The sequence below is a fragment of the Aquarana catesbeiana genome, linkage group LG12, assembly GCF_042186555.1.
Source record: "Aquarana catesbeiana isolate 2022-GZ linkage group LG12, ASM4218655v1, whole genome shotgun sequence".
Taxonomy (NCBI): Eukaryota; Metazoa; Chordata; class Amphibia; order Anura; family Ranidae; genus Aquarana; species Aquarana catesbeiana.
Window position 1 is genome coordinate 165,124,067 of NC_133335.1, and position 18,516 is coordinate 165,142,582.

Here is an 18,516-nt window from a genome sequence, read left to right on the forward strand (position 1 = left end):
ACACTGTGCAATGCAGTAGCTCCTGGATAACTTCCACAACTGCCTTTCCCTCTCCCAGTCATGCTGCATAATGGAAGACATATTCAGGTACCTAGTATATTAGTCTTATTTAAAATACATTTAATACAGCCTGGTTAAATAGTGATTTTGTACATTTGCAACTTTAACGCTAACATATTATCAGTAGCAATGCACACTATAAAAACTTTTTTATTGGCAAGTGATCTTACATGGCACATGGACATTATAAGGCAATCTGACCTCCTACTGCCAGCTTCTCCTCCCAACTACTTGATATGCATGCTCATGTCCTTGGTAGCCTGGGAGATCTGCCAGTCTATTGGTAGCCTAGGGCTAGCCCTACACTCAGGAATCTGTGATCATTTAGAAAGAAAGGCCTCAGCTGATCTCTTATTCACTCGACACGCAAAGCCTCCATTCAGTGAATCGTTGCCTACTGGGCAGTACAGTGCAATGCCATCTAATCTCAGCTATATATATATTTAGATATGAATAGTAAAGTCTTCTCTGGCCAAGGAACCGGTCTTCTGAGGCTCTGTGTCACAATCAATCATTCCTGCTTTATACACTTCAGGATTTTCGCAGCTAGCCTAACCATTTGCACAGTTAAAACACTTCTTTCTATGTGTAGCTTGATTTAAAGTGATTGTAAACCCTTGATTTTTTTTTTTGCTAGTAACAAACATGTTATACTTACCTGCTCTGTGCAGTGGTTTTGCACAGAACAGTCCTGATCCTCCCCTTCTCATGTCCCCTGCCGGCACTCCTGGCTCCTCTCCCCTTGCTAAGTGCCCACCAAGCCGTTTGCTATAGGGGCACTCACGTGGGCTCGCTCTCAAGCCAGCTCTGTGTGTCCATATATACACAGAGCACAGCTCGGCCCCAACCCCCACTCCCTCCTCATTGGCTGTGATTGAAAGCAGCGGGAGCCAATGGCTCCCACTGCTGTCACTGAGTCTATGAGGAGGGAGAGAGCTGCTGCTCTCGTGCACATGGCTGGATAGAGATCAGACTCAGGTACGTATAACGGGGGCAGGGAGGGATCTGCACTTAGGTTTTTTTTTACCTTAAAGAGGAAGTAAAACGCTTCTTTTTTTTAAACCTGCAAAGTAAATGCATAATGTGCTAGTATGCATCGCATACTAGCACATTATGTTAAACGTACCTGCAAACAAAACCCTTGTCGTCCCCAATGGAGGCCGCATCCATCTTCGCCCGTTTTTCTTCCAGGTCCGCAGACTCCGGCTGTGTGACTGACTGGAGCTGCGTGACGTCACTCCCGCGCATGCGTGCTGGTGCCACCGCTCACGGCACAGCCATCTGAAGAAACGGCACGGGTGTCCGTTCCTTAAAAGCAGATGAATCGATGACGTAATTGGCGCAGTATACAGTGAATATCTCCTAACCGGACACATTCACATTTAGGAGATATTTAAAGTACCTATAGGTAAGCTTTATTATAGGCTTACCTATAGGTACAATATATGCATGACGTTTTACTTCCTCTTTAATGCAGAGAATAGATTAAAAATAAAAATAAAATTTCAGCCTTTAGAACTACTTTAAAGTGACCCTTTGTTTTACCTATGTAGAGCAAAGCAACAGGTTCTCTTTCAATGCAGACCTCTACAAATACATAAACTTCCACTGCTCTGCTGTCGACAGTGAATGGAAAGTACCATATACTTGTGACTCCCTGTGTGACAGCGCTGCTTGACTTTTAAGGTTGGTTAGTTTTTTTTATTCAGCCAACCAACCACACAAACAATGTGGATGGAGGAACCACCCCACCAGGACATTGTTTTCTGACAGCAGGACACACCGGTGTCAGGGTACATTGTGGTTAGTGGCTGCAGCTTATTGGCCACAGCTGTTGCTGATCTGAAAATTATGTAAAGTAATAAACTGAAGAATGTTCACATGGGCTTTAAGAGACTATATAGTGGTTTTGCATATACATATATACACAAACACACACACACACACACACACATATACATATACACACACATACATACACAGTACCTCACAAAAGTGAGTACACCCCTCACATTTTTGTAAATATTTTATTCTGTTTTCATGTGATAACACTGAAGAAATAACACTTTGCTACAATGTAAAGTAGTGAGTGTACAGCTTGTATAACAGTGTACATTTGCTGTCCCCTCAAAATAACTCAACACACAGCCAATAATATCTAAACCGCGGGCAACAAAAGTAAACCCCAAAGTGAAAATGTCCGGATTGGGCCCAAAGTGTCAATATTTTGTGTGGCCACCATTATTTTCCAGCACTGCCTTAACCCTCTTGGGCATGGAGTTCACCAGAGCTTCACAGGTTGCCACTGGAATCCTCTTCCACTCCTCCATGATGACATCACGAAGCTGGTGGATGTTAGAGACCCTGCACTCCTCCACCTTCCCTTTGAGGATGCCCCAAAGATGCTCAATAGGGTTTAGGTCTTGAGACATACTTGGCCAGTCCATCACCTTTACCCTCAGCTTCTTTAGCAAGGCAGTGGTCATCTTGGAGGAGTGTTTGGGGTCGTTATCATGTTGGAATACTGCCCTGCAGCCCAGTACCTGAAGGGAGGGGATCATGCTCCGCTTTAGTATTTCACAGTACATGTTGGCATTCATGGTTCCCTCAATGAACTGAAGCTCCCCAGTGTCGGCAGCACTCATGCAGCCCCAGACCATGACACTCCTACCACCATGCTTGACTGTAGGCAAGACACACTTGTCTTTGTACTCCACACCTGGTTGCGGCCACACACGCTTGACACCATCCGAACCAAATAAGTTTATCTTTGTCTCATCAGACCACAGGACATGGTTCCAGTAATCCATGTCCTAAGTCTACTTGTCTTCAGAAAACTGCTTGCGGGCTTTCTTGTGCATCATCTTTAGAAGAGGCTTCCTTCTGGGACGACAGTCATGCAGATCAATTTGATGCAGTGTGTGGCGTGTGGTCTGAGCGCTGACAGGCTGACCCCCCACCCCTTCAACCTCTGTAGCAATGCTGGCAGCACTCATACGTCTATTTCCCAAAGACAAAGTCTGTATGACGCTGAGCATGTGCACTCACCTTCTTTGGTCAACCATGGCGAGGCCTGTTCCGAGTGGAACCTATCCTGACAAACCGCTGTATGCTGTTTCAGGGTCTTGGCAATCTTCTTATAGCTTAGGTCATCTTTATGTAGAGCAACAATTCTTTTTTTCAGATCCTCAGAGTTTTTTGCCATGAGGTGCCATGTTGAACTTCCAGTGACCAGTATGAGAGAGTGAGAGCGATAATACCAAATTTAACACACCTGCTCCCCATTCACACCTGAGACCTTGTAACACTAACGAGTCACATGACACCGGGGAGGGAAAATGGCTAATTGGGCCAATTTGGACAATTTCCGTTAGGGGTGTACTCACTTTTGTTGCCAGCGGTTTAGACATTAATGGCTGTGTGATGAGTTATTCTGAGGGGACAGCAACTTTACACTGTTATACAAGCTGTACACTCACTACTTTACATTGAAGCAAAGTGTCATTTCTTCAGTGTTGTCACATGAAAAGATAGAATAAAATATTTACAAAAATGTGAGGGGTGCTTCAGTGTTTTTAGATCTTTTTGTCAGATGTTACTATGGTATACTGAAGTATAATTAGAAGCATTTCATAATTGTCAAAGGCTTATATTGACAATTACATTAACCACTTCCCGCCCGCCGGCCGTCATATAACATCCTTGTTTTTATTGTCGGTGATTCCCTACACCATAAGGACAATCATAGCGGCTTTTCCGCTGATTGATCGTTCCTAACATGTAACTAAAGGGTTCACACTAATATGATGCCAGACATCGCATGTGATTCGCGCCACATTGCTGTGCACATCACATGCAATGTCTGTGCAATGCGAATTCAGCCATACAATTTGTATGGCTGAAATCACATTGCATTCACACCAAAATGGTGTAGGACCCTTTTTTTGATCTGCACTGGAATGAGATCGCATGGGTGTTCAGACCCATGTGATCTGATTCCACAGTTCGCACTGCATTCTGCAAACTAATTTGGGGTTGTCATTAACTTTCTATTGACACCCGCAGCTGTTCACAGAGAGCAGTGTGAACTGCCTGCGAGTCAGATGCGATGAGGGAACCGCACAGGAATCGCGCTGGTTCCCACATCGCACCAGTTTGAACGGAGACTAAAAATATTACTTTATTATATTATAAAAATATAATTTTAATGCCACCCTTGCTATAAGACCAACTAGGACAGCAATGACGAACCTATGGTACGCAGAGCCCCTCTCTGTGGGCACGCAAGCTAAGTCACCTGTATCGCTACCCCCCGGCAACCGAACCTCAGAATTTTTTTTATATGCCTCCATATCTCTGCACATCAATGTGTTTCTCTTTATGTATCAGTGCATAATGTCACACGATTTTCCCCTACACAGGGCTGTGATTATTTTGCCTTTGCTTGGCTGGTTACCTGGGGATTGGGGGAGTGTCTCTGCTGTAGGGCCGAATAGCAGACGGAGGGGCCCCCTGTGATTGGCTCCCATCGGATTGGCATCATGGGTGCCAGATAGAGACTCCCTTCTGGGGGGGGTCTGCCTGTGGACTGGTGGAGCCGCGCACATGCGCCGGTGGATTTGGAATGCATGGCGCCGCCCCACATGCTGTTGGGGCGGCACCATGCCCTCCAGGCTCAGTTGGTCCCAGAGCTGCACCCATGCATGCACGGTAATCCCCTGAGCCACGTATGTGCGTCCCATGCCATATTTAGGTCCCCAGGCAGGCTGTATCCACAGTACTTTGCCTTGGAGGACACCATTGGGACATCAGTAGAAACCACCTTTTTTACCAACAGGTAATTACCATTATCATCTTGGATGTAGGGCCCCAGTGTCCATATATATAGTATATTGATTGTGTGATTCAAGAAACGCACCAACCATGATGAAGAACCCCATTACTGTCGATGGCCCAGCCCTCACCTGAGCGTTCTGTCATTTGAAAAAGCAAAACATTTTTGGGCAGAATCGTACATTTTTGGTCCCTTGGGGCTCATTTAAAGGGGTGATCAGTCCCATCCTCTGTATGGAGCCACTGACAAGTTTAATTCAGTGTTGGCACTTTGAAATGAATAAGTTGTATTCTTGTTGCAGTTTGGGCACTCAGGCTCAAAAGGGTTCGCCATTACTGAACTAGGACATTAAATTAATGCTAGAGTTAAAAATAAGAACAAATCATATATGTATGTAAAAACACATGAAACAAATGCAACAAAGTCTTTCTCTTACCTCTTCGTCCCGCCATTCAGACGGGTCTACAGTATGTGATGGAAGGCAAAATTGCTGGCTGACACCTTTCTTGAAGTACACAGTCTCTGACTGTAGGTTGCTGGCCTTAGGAATGTAACTGATGGAGAAATAACACTGTTAATAATTGTTTCAGCACAAAGGAGCCAAGATAAATAAAAAATATAACCACGGCCTATATATAACCATACAGATATAAAATGACTCTGTACTAGGATCAACCTATGTATCTAGTAGCCTACTGTGCTTACTTGCAGTGTCTGACCCAAATGCATATTTCCCCACATATCTCTACGGAGTTAAACTCACCTCTGCAGCTATGTTTAAACCACTAGCAATTGTTCCAACCACATGTTCCCCAGTCTGGAGGCAGGATGCGGTCTGCCAATTGTCTGTGCTCACAGCCAGACACAGACTGAAAAAATTTAATGATAAAAGAGTAACTATAAATAACAAATTTTTGTGTCTTATTTAATAACCACAATATCTAATACAACATATTATTTTCTGATCTTTGTTGTAAGTGCCACAAGAAAACTGCTAGGTTGTCTTTGATGTGCAAAAGGCAGCAAGAAACTGCATTGCACCCAAACTCCAAGAACATTTAAAAATGTTAAAATTTACATGGGGCTGTGCCTGAACTACAAGAGCTCATTTTGTCTAGGAGAGAGGAGAAATTGTTTTACTTACCTAATCCTCTGCTCCCCTGGCAGACAGAGCTCCCCCACGCTCCAGCAGTGGAATGACCCTCGGAGTCATCACATCCATGGCCAAGCTATGGACCCTGCTTTGGTCTTCATGATGTCAGGATGCTAGAGCACTGGAGCAATGGGGGGAGAAGAAGCTGCAGGGACCAGTCTAGTAGTGAGGAAGGGGGGAGCAGAGCATCTGGTAAGTAAATCTTTTTTTTCTTTCCCTAGACCTAAGTGAGCAAAATAACCTTTGCAGTGCAGGTCCAGCCCCACTGCAAGGGATTTTTCAGTTGCCCGGGGTTGTGCTTTAAGTTGCCCATAGACAGATCAATATTCATCCGATTCCTGCTGAACTGGTTGAAATTCGTTCCATGGGTGGCTGTCGGCACCACTCAACTTAAAAAAAAAAAAAGTTGATTTTTCCATCGTCTTTTGTCAAAGGAATTGGGCATAAAATTATTGGCTAAACAGAGCCTGCATATAATCAGATGCAGTCACTCTTGGCACTGCAGGTGCCAGCTGTCAGAATACAATACCCAGCACTGCAGAATCAAGTGATTTCTCTTGTTCAGCCTACGGGAAAAGTTACATTGGTGAGTTTAATTCAACTTTAAGCAAACACTTACCAGAGACAGTATCCTTTCTATTTCATGATGCCAGGAGCATTACTCTTACAGTGGAATAAACCCCAAAAAATAAAAAAAATTATGAGGGTGAGACCTTATTGGTCTCCTCAGTCATAAACCCTTCTCCCTGCTTGTCAGCATTTGTGTACATTGAGCCATGAATGAGCAGCTCAGCATATATTTACAGTAGGGATGCACCGAAATTTCAGCCACCAAAACATATCGGCCGGAAATGGCCCTTTCGGCGAAAAGCCGAAAGAGAATTCTTGCCGATACTGGCGCCGAAAATGGGGCGGGGCTTCGCCCCCGCCCCTGTTGCCGCCTATCAAGGGGGCTTCCTATATTGTAGAAGAGAGGAGAGCCGCCGCCGCCTGCTTGATTACAGAGCCGGGAACATCACAGCTTTCACTTCAATAGCTGTGTGTTCCCCGCTGCGCGCCGTCACATACAGCCCCTCCCCCTTGTCTGGGCACTTTTATAGACAGATCACCCGTCCAATCCTGGGACGGGTGATCTGTCTATCAAAGTGCCCAGACAAGGGGGAGGGGCTGTATGTGGCGGCGCGCAGCGGGGAACACACAGCTACTGAAATGAAAGCTGTGATGTTCTCAGCGCTGTAATCAAACAGGCGGCGGCAGCTCTCCTCTCCCTTCACTGGCAGCAATGTGGACACAGGCTGCACTACTGGGGACACTGGCTGCAATGGGGACACTGGCTGCAATGGGGACACTGGCTGCAATGGGGACACTGGCTGCAATGGGGACACTGGCTGCAATGGGGACACTGGCTGCAATGGGGACACTGGCTGCAATGGGGACACTGGCTGCAATGGGGACACAGGCTGCACTACTGGGGACACAGGCTGCAATGGGGACACTGGCTGCAATGGGGACACTGGCTGCATCTGACGGCACTGGTTAGGCTGCATTGATCTCTTGTATCATGTCTCTGATCATCTCCTGTACCATCTCTGCAGTCTCTGATCATCTCCTGTACCATCTCTGCAGTCTCTGACCATCTCCTGTACCATGTCCCCAGTCACTCTCTCCTGTATAAAACTATTTTTAAAAACAGTCACTTTCGGTATCGGTGTTGTTTCTGTATCGGTTTCGGTTTTCGGGATCAAGGAAGATTTATTTTCTGTATCGGTTTCGGCAACAAAAAAAAAAAAAAATTCGGTGTATCCCTAATTTACAGTACCATTCTGTGCCCTGATGATGTGATTCTTAAGTGCATGCATGGGAGTGATGTTATCGTGCCCCAGCCTGCTAGCATAGCAGCTAGCATATATACTAGCATATTATGAATAAAAGCTCCTGGAGCCCAACTTATAAAAAACATTTTGGGGAAATTTAATACTGGTTAAAACTGGCGGTGCCAGGTTCCTGCTGCAAGAATAAGCAGAGTGATCAGATGCAGTATAGAGCTTGTCTAACATTACTTCTTTATAACCTGAGCTTCTCGTTTCTACTGTATCTTCAATTGTTGAATATTCACCTTGCAATTCCCCCTTGAAACTCTTCAGTTGCTTGGTAATAGATAGTAATTGCCACTCGTGCATCGGTATCAAATGTAAATTCCACATTATAATGTACTTTGGAACGGCTGCCCTCCACACTGCTGGCCTTCATTTCTTCTGTACACCTAAAAAGATGCCATGTTACCAGACCCACTATTCACACACAGTACTATTCAAACTGGAAAACATGTTATGAATAATATACCAAAAGAAAAGAAAAAGGAGTACCTTATTGAAGAAGAAACCATTATAGCCCTGTAAAACATGGTTAAAGTAGAAGTTCAACCTAAAACTAAAATCTCTAAATCTACTTGCAGCCACAATCTAGGACTAACTTACACTATATTACCAAAAGTATTGGGACACCTGCCTTTAAGCCACATGAACTTTAATGGCATCCCAGTCTTAGTCCATAGGGTTCAATATTGCGTTGGCCCACCCTTTGCAGCTATAACAGCTTTATCTCTTCTGGGAAGGCTGTCCACAAGGTTTAGGAGTGTATCTATGGGAATGTTTGACCATTCTTCCAGAAGCGCATTTGTGAGGTTAGGCACTGATGTGGACGAGAAGGCCTGGCTCGCAGTCTGCGCTCTAATTCATCCCAAAGGTGCTCTACTGGGTTGAGTTTAGGACTCTGTGCAGGCCAGTCAAGTGCCTCTACCCCAAACTCACTCATTCATATCTTTATGAACCTTGCTTTGTGCACTGGTCCAAATCATATGGTGGAGGGGGGATTATGGTGTGGGGTTGGTTTTCAGGGGTTGGGCTTGGCCCATTAGTTCCAGTGAAGGGAACTCTTAAGATGTCAGCATACCAAGACATTTTGGACAATTTCATGCTCCCAACTTTGTGGGAACAGTTTGGGGATGGCTCCTTCCTGTTCCAACATGACTGTGCACCAGTGCACAAAGCAAGGTCCATAAAAGACAAGGATGAGCGCGTTTGGGGTGAAGGAACTTGACTGGCCTGCACAAGAAAACCTTTGGGATGAATTAGAGTGCAGCCTGCGAGCCAGGCCTTCTCGTCCACATAAGTGTCTGACCACACAAATGCACTTCTGGAAAAATGGTCAAACAATCCGATAGACACACTCATAAACCTCGTGGACAGCTTTCCCAGAAAAGTTGAAGCTGTTTTAGCTGCAAAAGGTGGGTCAACACAATAATGAACCCTATGGACTAAGACTGGGATGCCATTAAAGTTCATGTGCACTTAAAGGCAGGAGTCTCAATACTTTTGGTAATATAGTATATCTAGCTCTGTAAAGCAAAAATCGCTAAACATACCTTTTCTGAAGCTGCTCCGTTCCGGTCCCACGCTGAACTGTCAGCGGCAGCTTCTCCGTGTAGGCGTGTGCAAGAGAGGCAGTCGACAATGGAAGCCCCATAGTAACTCTATGGGAGACGCCACTTCCAAGCTGTTGTCGGCTGTCTCCTACACACAGCTTCCACCGCTGAAGACTGGACTGGAGCGGCTTCAGAAAAGGTATGTATAGCGGTTTTGCTTTACAGGGCTAGATAGGTTAGTCGAAAGCCTCATACACACGATAGGACTTTGTACAAACTTTCCTGTGGATTTTTGTACAAAGGGCGCTGGCCATAAGTTTGTATTGCATACACACGGCAGAACTTTTTCAGCCAACTTTCACCAAATCACGTGGTTTTTCAGCTCTTTACCACCACCCTTTGGTCAACTTCTGTATTGTTGTCTGATATTGTATCAATCTCGCCGCTTTTATCGGCGAGACTGACACCTTGCGAGCTGGGTTCACACTGGTGCGGGGATCCGACTTAGATCCTCGACAATGCCAGGCACTGTGTCTGGTATGAATCTTGAGGGAAACTCCACGCCAAATTTTAAATAAAAAACCAGCATGGGTTCCCCTCCAGGGGCATACCAGGCCCTTAGGTCTGGTATGGATTTTAAGGGGAACCCCTACGCTGAAAAAACAGGCCGCATGCCCTCAACATGGGGTGGTGGGTGCTTTGGGGGAAGGGGCGCCCTGCCCCCTCCCCCAATCACGCTGGAAACATTCTCGCGGCTGCGTACTGTAGTTTGTACAAAAGTCCGATGGTTTTGTGTACACACGATCGGACTTTTGTTGCCGGAAAGTTTGTGCGTTCGCACAGCCAACAAAAGTCCGATGGAAACAGAAAAAGTTTGTCCGATGGAGCGTACACACGGTCAGATGTTGCTCCAAAACAGCTAATTTGCATGTTTGTTGTCAAAAAGTCCGATCGTGTGTACGGGCCTTTAGATTGTGGCTGCAAGTAGATTTAGAGATTTTAGTTTTAGGCTGAACTTCCACTTCCCAAAAGGAAAAAATAAAAGGTGGACCGTAATGTAGGATTGGCAGCGCTCCGTGTTTGTCAGCTTAGGCTCTGCACTGGCTTCAGAAGTTGAAATCCTGTCCCAGGCTTGCCCTGTAACCCTCAGCTCCAACACCCCCAACTCAGGATCTAGAGCTGCTCCAACTCCCCCAACTCAGGATCTAGAGCTGCTCCAACACCCCCAACTCAGGATCTAGAGCTGCTCCAACACCCCCAACTCAGGATCTAGAGCCGCTCCAACACCCCCAACTCAGGATCTAGAGCCGCTCCAACACCCCCAACTCAGGATCTAGAGCCGCTCCAACTCCCCCAACTCAGGATCTAGAGCCGCTCCAACTCCCCCAACTCAGGATCTAGAGCTGCTCCAACTCCCCCAACTCAGGATCTAAGGCTTCTCCAACACCCCCCAACTCAGGATCTAGAGCTGCTCCAAATCCCCCAACTCAGGATCTAGAGCTGCTCCAAATCCCCCAACTCAGGATCTAGAGCTGCTCCAAATCCCCCAACTCAGGATCTAGAGCTGCTCCAACTCCCCCAACTCAGGCTCTTGAGAGGTTAAAAGTGAAACTAATAGGTTCACATAACGCAGCAATAGCCACACATGTAGAACACCGAGCATTTCTCTTCTCTCTATTTCTCTCCCTCGCTCAGCTAATGTGACGCCAGTGCTGATGGAGCGGGGCAGAGAAGGGACAAACAAGCATGCTGGCACCCGGGCACCCAACGTCCTCCTTATCATCCAATGACATCACTAGATGTTAGGACGCCAGCGGCTGGATGGCTGGAACGGTGCACAATGAAAACCTGTGACTCTGTGTAACTAAAAGGCAGGCTTGATCCAATTGCTGGCTTGTATACAATGTTTTTGCAATTTTTAGGCATTTTGTCAAGGCACCTCTGAAGAAACCTGAAAGCACCCTGGTTGAAAAAGGCTGCTGTAGAGCTTCAACACCCCCAGCTCAGGCTCTGGACTTCACTACAGGTTTACTTTTATTTAAAAAAAAAATATTTTATTTTTTCAAACAACCTCTATTATTGAGCTCCTTTAGCTATAGTGAAAGAAAGATCTGGTTGATGGAAGTGTGGCATACATATAGGCCAAATTTATTAGCGTTAACTTAAGAATAATGTAGGTTTTAAAAAGGGTGTGTGTACAGGCTATTCCTGCCTAAGGGGTGAGGATTGGGGTTTACTTATTATGGTTGGTGGTGGAGATTTCTCCAGTTTCCTGCCATTTCCTAATCCTTTACAGCCAAGGAAGCTGCCATTTTAGCCTCTATTTAATCTGCAGTTGCCATGGTGCTGCAAATTTGATCACGTATAATGACTTGACAGCTCAGTTGAGAGCACAAGCAACTGTGACAGGTATGGCATCATTCATGACATGCCTTGAATGTAGCTGTTTGGGAAATTGTTAGATCAATGGGTTTAGTTCTGCTTTAAATGGTACCTGCTTAATGCTCCCTGAGGCCTGTGCTTAGCTGGATGTCTGTCAGATATGTATGGAGAGGACAGACTTTAGGTGATTGCCATAGGTTTTTGCTGAAAATGCAAGTTGTTGTACTGGTATGATGGAATATGTACTGTATGAAGTTTATTGCATGTTAAGCTATGCTAGGATTGTGGGAAAGATTGCAGGGAAGGGGGACCTAATAGTGGTGTGGGAATGATGTCAACGCACTTAGTGTGAGCAGCAAAAATATTAGGGGTGTGGTTTGATAGTGACAGGCCCACAGGGGATTCAATTATAGTTATATGGTCCTCTAGACTTCCATGTCCCATGCTCCCACATGCTGTTACTGTCACATAAAGGCGTATTTTAGGGCAGCGAAGTCATTCCATCTAAGCATTACCCACAACCCCAGAGATTGACAGACTCTCAATATTCAACTTCTAGGACACAGTCTGAGATGTGCTTACATTTCCCCTGTTCCTCTGCAGTTCCATTAGCTAGAGGATTGACAAGCAGATATGGAAGCGAGTTAAGATCAAAAGACTGCACTGTAGGCATACTTGTGAGCTAGCAAGCTGAACGTGCTGGGGCAACATGACAATAGCTTGTAGTACACACAACAGCATGCATTCCTAGAGTGGCAATGCTGCTCTTGCTAAAGGAGACACTCAGGAAGCGTTGCCACCCTACGACAGGAAGTTGACATCCAAGCTTTCACTAGCAGGATCATCACAAACAGGCAAATATAAAGCCAACTACACACAGGTGTCTACTTAAGGTATGTATGAGCAATTTAAAAAAAAAAAATATGTGTAGGGTATGAGGGGGTGTTCAAAAACTGTAATTTATTCTCTTTATTCTTTTATTCTCTGAGAAGGAGAAAGATGGTGTTTAGAAGCAACTTACTACACATACAGCCACACAAAAAACATAATTTGTTGTTCAGTCACCTTACTAAACGCAATGTGTCCTTGCGGATGTTGATCAGACTGCGCAGTGTTTTCACTGGCTCCTGTGGAGAAGGTGCAGCATATGGGAACTAAAAAAAGGGAAGACAGAAAATGACTATCAGGAATCTCCACTGCAAAATACATAACAGCACACTAGTTTTAAGGTGCAGACAGTCATCAGTAAACAGTGATGTTGGACGTTACCATGAACCCCGCATGCAACTATGATTACGTCGGCATTATAACAAAAGGTAAATTGTGTACAGTAGGGTGGCAGCATTTTATTGTGGTGGGGCTTTATACTTTTGCCCCCCTCCCCTTGTTGGTCATACTCAACTCTCCTTTGGTCCCCATCCACTCCATTCACCAGCTGAAGTGAAGGGGAAAAAAAGCTGTTAAAGGTCCCAGGTAACGGCTGTTGAAGGGGTTTGATTATATAAGCAGAGTGGGCATCTTCTTTCTGACAAATCTTCCTGGGTCTCTGCTTTCCCCACTACCTACTCACCTTGGTGCCAGCCTTTAGCAAATATACACCATAGCACTATGTAATGAAGTGGGAATAGAGGTTGGGCGATGCCTCCTATAGCTACATACAGTGCCTTGAAAAAGTAATCATACTCCTTGAAATATTCCACATTGTGTCATATTACAACCAAAAATGTAAATGTGTTGGGATTTTATGTGATAGACCAACACAAACTGGCACACAATTGTGAAGTAGAAGGAAAATGATAAACGGTTTTCCAAATTTTTTACAAATATAGATGTGAAAAGTGTGGCGTGCATTTGTATTCAGCCCCCCGAGTCAATACTTTGTAGATCCACTGCAATTACAGCTGCAAGTCTTTTTGGGGATGCTGCTACCAGCTTTGCACATCTAGAGAGTGACATTTTTGCCCATTCTTCTTTGCAAAATAGCTCAAGCTCTCTTAGATTGGGTGGAGAGCGTCTGTAAACAGCAATTTTCAAGTCTTGCCACAGATTTAGGTCTGGACTTTGACTGGGCCATCCTAACACAATATGCTTTGATCTAAACCATTCCGATTTTAGCTCTGGCTGTATGTTTAGGGTTGTTGTCCTGCTGGAAGGTGAACCTTTGCCCCAGTCTCATGTCTTTTGCAGACTCTAATACCGTGTACACACGGGCGGACTTTTCGACCGAACTTGTCCGCCGGAACGAATCCATCAGACAATCCGACCGTGTAGGCTTCATCGGACTTCCAACTGACCTTTTCGGGCGAAAATCAGATGGACTTTAGATTTGAAACATGTTTAAAATCTTCCCACCGGAGCCAGTTCCTATCGGGAAATCCGTTCGTCTGTATGCTGGTCCGACGGACCAAATACGACGCAAGGGCAGCTACAGAACCTGCCTGCGAGAATGTTTAGGATCGCGCTGGTTCTCGGCGACAGGATACTATATATCTCGCGCTTGCTGCAATAGGAAAAACACATTTTCCTATTGCAGCGAGCGCGAGAGGGAAGCGACAATGTCCCTTAGGTCTGGTATGGATTTTAAGGGGAACCCCTACGCCGAAAAAATGGCGTGGGGGTCCCCCCAAAATCCATACCAGACCCTTATCCGAGCACGTAGCCAGACCGGTCAGGAAAGGGGGTGGGGACAAGCGAGCACCCCCCCCCTCCTGAACCACACCAGGCCGCATGCCCTCAACATGGGGGGCGGGGGCTTTGGGGAGGGGGGGCGCCCTGCGGCCCCTCCACCCCAAAGCACCTTGTTCCCATGTTGATGAGGACAAGGGCCCCTTCCCGACAACCCTGGCCGCTGGTTGTTGGGGTCTGCGGGTGGGGGGCTTATCGGAATCCAGGAGCCCCTTTAATAAGGCGGGCCCCCCAGATCCCGGCTCCCCCACCCTATGTGAAGGAGTGTGTCAATAAAAAAAACACATTAGACAGGTTTTTAAAGTAATATATTAGGCAGCTCTGGGGGTCTCTTCTGATTCCTCCGCTCTCTCCTGCTTCTTCTCCCACTCTCCGGCCTCTTCTCCTGCTCTCCGGCCTCTTCTCCCGGGAATTTGTCTCCCATGAATTTGTTGCACACGTTGGTAATAACAATGAAAATGATGCACAGGTTTCATTAATCTGACACAAGGTTTTGACTATATTCACACCACTAGAAATGTGTTGCTAATAAAATGCATGAATCACCACCTCTTGGCCATCCAGCAATAAAGTCTGATTGGCCTACAGTACTAACCAACCTGAGCACTGGTACACAATATGCTATCAGAAGCCAGCTTGAAGATAGCTCAACCAAGTCAAATTCCTGTACTTGCACTACATTTAACAATTTTGTAAAACTGAAGTTTAGCCACATTTTTTCTATTACTATGCAGAGCCTGGAATATAACTTACCTCTAATGAACTGTATCCTACATCCTGGCCGCTGCATAGTATAGAAATCTTCTCCCCGCTGCTGCTAGGTCCTTCCCACAGTAATGATCTCTCGGCACTGAGTTTGAAAGAGTCCCAGAATGCAAAAATATCCTGTGATTGGAGGTGATAGATCCTGTCATTCATCTGCCCATCCTCCATTCATAGAGCATTTTGCATTCTGGTAAAGAATAGTACAAGCTCTAGGAATGGAGAAGGCAAGCGCTGAAACTCTTTCACACTCATAGTAGCTGATGTGAACCCCAAGTAGTGCCGGAAGGTCAATGCTGTGTGGAGGACCCAGGGGCAAGATTTCTACACTATGCAGCAACCAGCTGGATATGGGACACACTTCAGGTAGAGTATGCTCCTGGTGCTGCATTGAGAAAAAAAAAAAGTCTGGAGATTGTCATGCTGGAATACCCATCCACAACTCATTTTCAATGCCCTGGCCGAGGGAAGGACGGTTCTCACCCAAGATTTGATGGTACATGGCCCGTCCATTGTCCCTTTGATGCGGTGAAGTTGGTCTGTCCATTAGCAGAAAAACACCCCCAAACATAATGTTTCCACCTCCATATTTGACAGCGGGGATGGTGTTCTTGGGGTCATAGCATTCCTCCTCCTCCAAAACACGGCGAGTTGAGTTGATGCCAAAGAGCTTGATTTTGGTCTCATCTGACCACAACACTTTCACCCAGTTCTCCTCTGAATCATTCAGATATTCATTAGCAAACTTCAGACAGGCCTGTACATGTGCTTTCTTGAGCAGGGGGACCTTGCGGGCACTGCAGGCTTTCAGTCCTTCACAGCGTAGTGTGCTACCAATTGTTTTCTTGGCAACTATGGTTCCAGCTGCCTTGAGATCATTGACAAGATTCTCCCATGTAGTTCTGGGCTGATTCCTCACCATTCCTCATGATCATTAAAACTCCACAAGGTGAGATCCTTCATGGAGCCCCAGACCGAGGGAGATTGACAGTTATTTTGTGTTTCTTCCATATGGGAATAATCGCACCAACTGTTGTCACCCTCTCAACAAGGTGCTTGGCGATGATCTTGTAGCCCATTCCAGCCTTGTGTAGGTCTACAATCTTGTCCCTGACATCCTAGGACAGCTCTTTGGTCTTGACCATGGTGGAGAGATTGGAATTTTATTGGTTGCTTCTGTGGACAGGTGTTTTTTATACAGGTAACAAACTGAGATTAGGAGCACTCCCTTTGAGAGAGTACTCATAATCTCAGCTCGTTACCTGTATAGAAGACACCTGGGAGCCAAAAAAATTGCTGATTGATAGGGGATCAAATATTTATTACACTCATTAAAATGTAAATCCATTTATAACTTTTTTTGAAATGCGTTTTTCTGGATATTTTTGTTGTTATTCTGTCTCTCACTGTTAAAATAAACCTACTATTAAAATGATAGACTGATCATTTCTTTGTCAGTGGGCAAATTTAAAAAATCAGCAGGGAATCATTACTTTTTTCCCCTCACTGTAGGTCTCCTCCTCCTTTGTTCCCTGCTGACTATGTTGTTTCAACTACATTTGGTCTGGTGTTATAGCCCCTCATTCTTGGGTTAAATATCAGAAGACATCTTCTCCAAACCTAGATGGCTGCCTAGGTCCTTTGCTGGTTGCTGCTTTATGTTCAAATGCAACTTACTGATACTATAACCCTTGTGTGGGCATACTTTAGCTGTTACCTTTTGAAACCCAACGAAAGCTTTCAAAAGAAAAATTATTCCTTGCACTGGGGCTGTGCTTGCTGTGCAAGAGTTATTTGCTCATTTACGTCTATATACACCTAATCTTCTGGTCTTCCACATTGCTAGACCGGTCCTTGCAGCATTTTCTCCCTCATGCTCCACTGGTCCAAGTCCTCTGAAGCCATCAAGACCAATGCAGGGTCCACCAGCAGAGTATGGGGGAACACCATCTGCACCAGGTTAGTGGAGGATCAGGTAAGTTAAAGTGTTTCCCCTCTCCCCTAGACCTAAATGAGTAGTTAGTCCTTGCAGTGCAGGGGCAGCCCCTCTTCAAGGGATCATTTTTAGGTTTCCTGGAGTTGGCCTTTAAAAGTGTTCTTGTTAAAGTGCATCTTAACCCAAGAACACAAATGTAATTTATTGCAAATTTAGCAGTGCTTAGAGGTAGTAGGTTTATTACCTGCTGATCCTACCAGTAGTACACTTCCTTAAAGTTTTAACACCCCCTAACCCTACTATATCTGTGGAAAAGCAGCTCTGTCACCATAGGAAAGACTTATACAAAACCTCTGCCTCTCCTCTTTTCTGTAACATTGGGAGGAAGTGGTTTGTAGAGCACAAAAAGAGCTGCAAAAATGAGCATGGATAAGAGTTTTCTAGCAGGACCAATGGTTATCAAACAAATATTACAATACAAAACGCTTTTCATTTTTGTTTGCTTTTTTTTTTTTACCCAACCAAAGGAAACAAATAAGACACATGTATTGTTGGGGTGTACATAAACTTTAATCATGTGTTGACAAGTAAGGAAGCCCATGAGACCACGATGTCACCTATTCCTCATGTGAACATGGGGAGGGGTGACTGGCTCTGGACAGAGCTATATATTTATCTGGATATTTTTACAAACTACACGTACCCTCCATCTGTGCTGCCACTTTGGGGTAACCAGAATCGCATCTCCCCTTTGGAAATAAGTGTTTAACCTGGTCACTGCCTGATGGGCAGGCTGCTTGTTGGAAGGCATGGACACATTTTTTCCCCCGAAATACAGAGAAAATTTAATAAATAAACTTAATAAACTACAACTGTATAATTTGCCCCAAATGTAAAAATATTCCCACCGAAACCACAGGGTATATTAGTGGCAGTTGAAAAATTCTTATTTTAGGTACGGCCTTTGGGGCTGAACACAGAGTTGGAAAACGCAGTTCTATATTTAATGCTGTATGTCAACCTCAATCAGAGCCATGTGCTGATACATGACTGCCCTGCAGGGATGACGGGGGGCTCGGGAGAAAAAACTAAATGAAAACGATTCATGCAAATATTCAGGATGATGTATGACAAAGGAAGTGAACAAGCACAAGTGGAACTGTTGTCCATAGAAACTGTATTCAGGGCCCGTTCACATGGTGTGCAGCAACAGGTATTTTTCTGCACTGGATAAACTCCAGTCACCACAAGCACACACATTTTTTTTTCTATGTGCCCTG

At 45.2% G+C, this 18,516-nt stretch overlaps 1 protein-coding gene across 6 annotated transcripts in view; it reads right to left on the bottom strand.

The window, feature by feature from the left end:
* Positions 1 to 18,516, bottom strand: part of RNF157 (ring finger protein 157) — a 136,602-nt gene that overhangs the window by 77,572 nt on the left and 40,514 nt on the right. For all 6 annotated transcript variants that reach the window (XM_073606160.1, XM_073606158.1, XM_073606159.1 and 3 more), the window contains exons 4-6: positions 12,919 to 13,007; positions 8,164 to 8,310; positions 5,331 to 5,448 (exon numbers count right to left, since the gene is read on the bottom strand). In XM_073606160.1, coding sequence (XP_073462261.1) covers positions 5,331 to 5,448; positions 8,164 to 8,310; positions 12,919 to 13,007 — 354 coding nt within the window. The remainder of the gene's footprint in view (positions 1 to 5,330; positions 5,449 to 8,163; positions 8,311 to 12,918; positions 13,008 to 18,516) is intronic.